General features: G+C 41.7%; 1 protein-coding gene across 1 annotated transcript; it reads left to right on the plus strand.

Annotated features, from left to right (window-relative positions):
- The first annotated feature begins 3,857 nt into the window (after nt 1-3,857).
- LOC120060603 (transcription factor HES-4-B-like) lies at nt 3,858-5,737 on the plus strand. Its single transcript, XM_039009978.1, has 4 exons — nt 3,858-4,200; nt 4,393-4,488; nt 4,608-4,695; nt 4,811-5,737. The coding sequence occupies exons 1-4, from the start codon at nt 4,093-4,095 to the stop codon at nt 5,386-5,388; spliced, it is 870 nt and encodes a 289-aa protein (XP_038865906.1). The 5' UTR covers nt 3,858-4,092; the 3' UTR covers nt 5,389-5,737.
- Nucleotides 5,738-6,025: the final 288 nt, after the last annotated feature.

The raw sequence follows: 6,025 nt of genomic DNA on the forward strand, positions 1-6,025 counted from the left end.
TGAACTCTGGACCATGAACTCAGACAGGGGTTTTAAGATTCCTCTTTTGTATATACTGAACAAAAATATAAATGCAACATGCAATCTCCATAGAGAAACATTGGTAGTAGAATGGCCTGTACTGAAGAGCTCAGTGACTTTCAAAGTGGCACCGTCAAATATCTGCCCTGCTAGAGCTGCCCCAGTCAACTGTAAGTGCTATTATTGTGAAGTGGACATCTAGGAGCAACAACGGCTCAGCCGTGAAGTGGTAGGCCACACAAGCTCACAGAACGGGACCGCAGAGTGCTGAAGTGCGTAGCGCAAAAGATCGTCTGTCCTCGGTTGCAACACTGCCTCTGAAAGCAACGTCGGCACAAGAACTTATTGTCAGGAGCTTCATGAAATGGGTTTCCATAGCCGACAAGCTGCACACGAGCCTAAGATGATCACTATGCACAATGCCAAGCATCGGCTGGAGTGGTGTAAAACTCGCCACCATTGGACTCTGGAGCAGTGAAAACGTGTTCTCTGGAGTGATGAATCACGCTTCACCATCTGGCAGTCCGAATCTGGGTTTGGCAGATGCCAGGAGAACAGTAACTGCCTGAAAGCATAGTGCCAACTGTAAAGTTTGGTTTGGTGGAGGAGGAGGAATAATGGTCTGTGGCTGTTTTTTTATGGTTCGGACTAGGCCCCTTAGTTCCAGTGAAGGGAAATTTTAACGCTACGGCATATAATGACATTCAAGACGCTTCTGTGCTTCCAACTTTGTGGCAACAGTTTGGGGAAGGCCCTTTCCTGTTTCACCATGACAATGTCCTCGTGCACAAAGTGAGGTCCATACAGAAATGGTTTGTTGAGATCGGTGTGGAAGAACTTGACTGGCCTGCACAGAGCCCATCGAACACCTTTGGGATGAATTAGAATGCCGACTGCGAGCCAGGCCTAATCGCCCAACATCAGTGCCCGACCTCACTAATGCTCTTGTGGCTGAATGGAAGCAAGTCCCTGCAGCAATAGTCCAATATCTAGTGGAATGCCTTCCCAGAAGAGTGGAGGCTGGTATAGTGGCAAAGGGGGACCAACTCCATATTAATGCCCATGATTTTAGAATAAGATGTTCGAAGAGCAGGTGTCCACATACTTTTGTCCATGTAGTGTGTATATATATATATATATATATATATATATATATATATATATATATCTAGATATATATATATATATATATATATATATATATATATATATATATATATATATATATATATATATCTAGATAGATAGATAGATAGACTCCTCACAAGTTATAATACATCCATTGTGACCTGGACTTAAATGTGGCGATATGCCATTCATTCTTTGAGCCATTTCCTTTTTTCTGTTACATGTATTTTTATGTTCATAAAGGTACTATGAACTAAATAATGTTAAAACCACACATAAATCTAGGTCTATTATCTGTTAGATATGAAACTGTTTCTTCATTTGATTGAAGTACTACAGTGTGTGTTTCTATTTTAATTGATAGTTGAGAAAATTAATTGATTGTTACATTTTTGGGGATTAATGGCTGTTTCTGTACTGAATGTGGAGCTTTCATTCTGCCATGATTAAGCACACATGACTTTTTCCTTAATTCAAATGTTCATTCATGTCATTTTGACTTTTAACAAAAACATGTATGAAAATATTCCAGTGCAGCAGAAGGCAAAGTTCTTAACATTAAACCATTTAATTTCAATGATTCAATTAGTGAGGTGGTCTACACTGTGCCACCTTGTGGCCAATTTATGCAGAAATACATCCTCTCTGATCATGTGTGTAGACGGTCAGAAATACATCCTCTCTGATCATGTGTGTAGACGGTCAGAAATACATCCTCTCTGATCATGTGTGTAGACGGTCAGAAATACATCCTCTCTGATCATGTGTGTAGACGGTCAGAAATACAGCGTTAAATACATGCACTGGAGACAAGTGACAGGCTTACTTGTCCACATCAAATAGGTAATTTTTTCCCGTCTTGCCTTCACTTCTCGATGAATTCACAATGCATCGAATGCACTCAAAGATGTTGTCCTCCCCAGCTATGAAACGTTTGGCATGAGAATGATGTGTTATTTTTTAACAATCATTCATGATTAGGCGTTGATATTTCAGTACACTACTTTTGAGAGGTAAACCGCTGAACACCTTTGGTAGAAAGCACATAGCTCACTGTTCTGGATGTGAAAAGTGAGAATAATTTTTCCAATAGATGGCGCCCTTTTCCTAAACTCAGGCTCTCTCATGACATTCTCCTAGTCAATCACAAAATGTATATTATTTATGTTATTATATTTCTGCTTTCAATGTGTTGTGTGCCCTGCATTGTATTGTAGCCTAATGGCATACTGAAATTGCAATAGTATAGGCTAGGCTACTGTTGTAACCTACATTAGGTATACATGTCCGAAATTAAGTTATCAGACAAGTCATCAGTTTTCATTTAGGATCTTCCGGGCCCTGGCACAAAACTAATTTACACTTCAACGGATTACCAACATTTTACAGCTGTGGCTGTCATTGTTGCTACAAGTGATAATGTTGCAAGTTGCAACACTTTGTAATGTGAAAAACATTTTCCAAGGACTTGTAGCCTATAGGCCTATCGTTTTAAAAGTATGCTATATTTGGAAGATAACATTATATAACACATCCACAATATCATCCTGTTAATTTTAAATGTTTCCATACAAATATGTTTTCTGTTGCATTATCTTTGACCAACTAATGACCTGTTGGTTTATATGGATAGCTATGAGAATAAGACATACCATAGTTATTATAATCTACGTGCCGGAAGACTGTGAGAAAATGCTTCCATTCTCTAGAGAAATTAACGAGTTTGAGAGAAAAGTCCCTCAGGGAAGCCAGTTTCGGCACGTGCTCAGTGGATGCTGAAGTGCATGGAGCAGGCGCACACAGTGCGACTGGCACGCGGACAGATGTCGCATCGCTCTTCCCCCGCCCGTTCACAGCTCCCGCGCAGGAATTATTGACACATGGATGTTCACCCAGCCAATAAGACCTAGCTCAGTTAGATTTGCATAAAGTGGACGCCTGCCATTGGTTTACTGCGTGCTGCTCCAAACCGTCTCGCGTGTCATTACAGCTGTTTTTCTCCTTAGAGTCACATACTGAAATGTTAAACTATGTCATTGAAGTATTAAGGTATAGTTATTACAATTTCCCCTTACATTTATCAAATACAAAGGCATATTTGCGTAAAATTTCCTTGAACATTAAAATAGTAGACAAAACATGTATTTATTGGGTACTTTAGAATAAAGCCCACACACACTTTTTTGAATGTAGGCTATATTCGTACCTTCAAACACTTACGAAAAAACGTTAAAGACTATTTAAAAATAATTGAAATGAAACATTCAAAACTCGGAATGATATGAATAAAACGCACGCTATTTATAGCAACATAATATTAAAAGCATGGTGAGGCTTTGTAGTTATATAGTATCTCAAAGCATCGAGAATCTTTGCGAACACAAAAAGCATACATTCTTGAAGGGTATGAAAAAGTTGGAAGCAAACCGCCAGCGCGTTTCCCCAATTCCCCTTATCACTTCACAGCCAGACCGACTGCACTCGCCGCTTTGTTGCCTGTCCCTCCAGGGCTGATTGAGCAGCGCGTGACTGACAGCCCGCGGGGGTGTTGTCCAATCAGCGGTCTGCCCCGCGCCCAATGGGTGAGTCCGCATGCCCATTGGCTGAGACGAGTGTGGGAAAGAATGCAGAGAGGGTTTCACACGAACTGGGAGCATGCGAACCACCTATAAGTACCGCTGGCGTGTGTCGGCGGTAGAGCAGACTCGACCTGCCCAACGGAGCCTGAACCTAAGCACGTTCTTATACTCCAATGACAGTTCGGTGATAACAAGTGATATAGCTGATCAGTGGGACTTGCTCACTTCTGCGTGACTATCGTAGGATATATTTCACACTGGTTACGATTTGATCTAAAGATAAAGGGCGCAGTGATATTGCAACTTTTTTCCACCTTTTCCAACGTCTCCAAAAGGATATACCTTTTCTATAATTTAATCCAAAATGCCAGCCGACACCATGGAGAAGCAAACGGCATCCCCTATTGCTGGTGCCCCTGCAAATGGATCCCATACTCCAGACAAACCTAAGAATGCCAGCGAGCACAGAAAGGTAACGTTAGGCTAAATGTCTATAACTGTCGATGGATTTAAAATGAATCTGATATGCCTCCTAGGCTAACGTTGTTGCTAATTAAACTTTACCCTAGTAGGCTTACCAAATTGTACTTGTGAGATAAAAGAAAGGCTTTACACTCGGACTTATCCATGAACATGCAATTAATATGAAGCATTTATTTTGCAGTCCTCAAAGCCCATCATGGAGAAACGTCGGAGAGCGAGGATAAACGAAAGCCTTGGCCAACTCAAGACACTCATTCTCGATGCACTTAAAAAAGATGTAAGTCTAAATAATTGAAATGATTTAACAATTTAAAATCACTGTTACGTTCATTTTTCCTGGCATTTAATTTTGTGTCAATGCACGGCCTTTACCTTTTGCTATGTTGTTATCCACAGAGTTCTAGACATTCAAAATTGGAGAAAGCCGATATTCTGGAGATGACAGTGAAGCATTTACGAAATTTACAGCGTGTGCAGATGACTGGTAAGTTAAATTGCAAATATCTAATTTGACAACATCTGCCCTACACTTTATTTAGAAGGGTTTTATATTTCCATCGAATATACACAATTTCTAATGTTCTCTCTTGTCTCGGCAGCGCTGTCAGCAGACACTACAGTCCTCAGTAAATACCGGGCGGGATTCAACGAATGCATGAACGAGGTCACTCGCTTCTTATCAACCAGCGAAGGAGTGAACACGGAGGTGAGGTCGCGGCTTCTCAACCACCTGTCTGGCTGCCTAGGGCAGTTGATCGCCATGAACTACCCCCAGCCAACCCCAAATCAACAGGCCCACCTCGCGCAGCCCCTTCACGTTCAGCTACCCTCTACCTTGCCCAACAGTGCCTCTATGGGTTCCAAACTCAGCCCCACCGAAGCCATGTCACCTAAAGTGTTCGGCGGGTTCCAGCTTGTGCCCGCCACCGATGGACAGTTTGCTTTCCTGATTCCCAACCCTTCTTTCGCCTCAGCATCAACCCCGGGCATCCCTCTGTACGCTAACGCAGGTGTGCCTGTGACAGTCAACGCCAGCCCCGTCCATGGCAACTCTGCGCCAGTAGTGGGATCCCCTGTCCATGGGATGACATCATTCATCGGTGTGCCTCAGGCGGTCAGCCCTGTTGGTGTCTGCACTGGTTCGGAGAGCAATGAGCCTGTTTGGCGACCCTGGTAGTTTGGTTGAAATGGACACTACAATAAAGAAGGTTATTTTTATGAAGTAAATAGTTCCGTTCTAGGGGACATCATTTCCTTTGTTGGACATGGTAAAAGTTTGTTTATTTATTGGCTGATTCCAACATTTGGATGTTGGTGATAAATATTGTGTCCATGCAATGGAAGATTTATTCAAATGTTTGTGATTAAGTACTTTTTATGGAACGATTTAGTTTTGTACAAAGTTGATATGGATTGTTATACCAAAGCTGTGTGTTTTTATATTGTTTGTCATTTTATGTTTGGAAATTGAAGTTGGACAATGGCCCATTGACCTAATAAATCAGTTTGAATAATTCAGAAATTAATAATTTTGTCTTTACTTCTATAACACACTTAGAGCATAGTTATATAGGCTTAGGATATATTTTTGTTTCTATAAGGCCCATGCGTAAAAGTTAATATTAAGTATATTTTGGGGATCCCAAGTGTCGCAGCGGTCTAAGACACTGCATCTCAGTGCTAGAGGTGTCACTACAGACACCCTGGTTCGAATCCAGGCTGTATCACAACCGGCCCGGATTGGGAGTCCTATAGGTCGGTGCACAATTGGCCCAGCGTCAGGGTTTGGCCGGTGTAGGCCGTCATTGTAAATA

The sequence above is a fragment of the Salvelinus namaycush genome, chromosome 16 (genome assembly GCF_016432855.1).
Source record: "Salvelinus namaycush isolate Seneca chromosome 16, SaNama_1.0, whole genome shotgun sequence".
Taxonomy (NCBI): domain Eukaryota; kingdom Metazoa; phylum Chordata; class Actinopteri; order Salmoniformes; family Salmonidae; genus Salvelinus; species Salvelinus namaycush.

Bases quoted from the DNA above. Each gene is read 5' to 3' on its own strand.
- LOC120060603 (XM_039009978.1), top strand. From the start codon at position 4,093: ATGCCAGCCGACACCATGGAGAAGCAAACGGCATCCCCTATTGCTGGT. The intron at 4,201-4,392 runs GTAACGTTAGGC...TTTATTTTGCAG, and splicing joins ATGCCAGCGAGCACAGAAAG to TCCTCAAAGCCCATCATGGA. The intron at 4,696-4,810 runs GTAAGTTAAATT...TTGTCTCGGCAG, and splicing joins ACAGCGTGTGCAGATGACTG to CGCTGTCAGCAGACACTACA.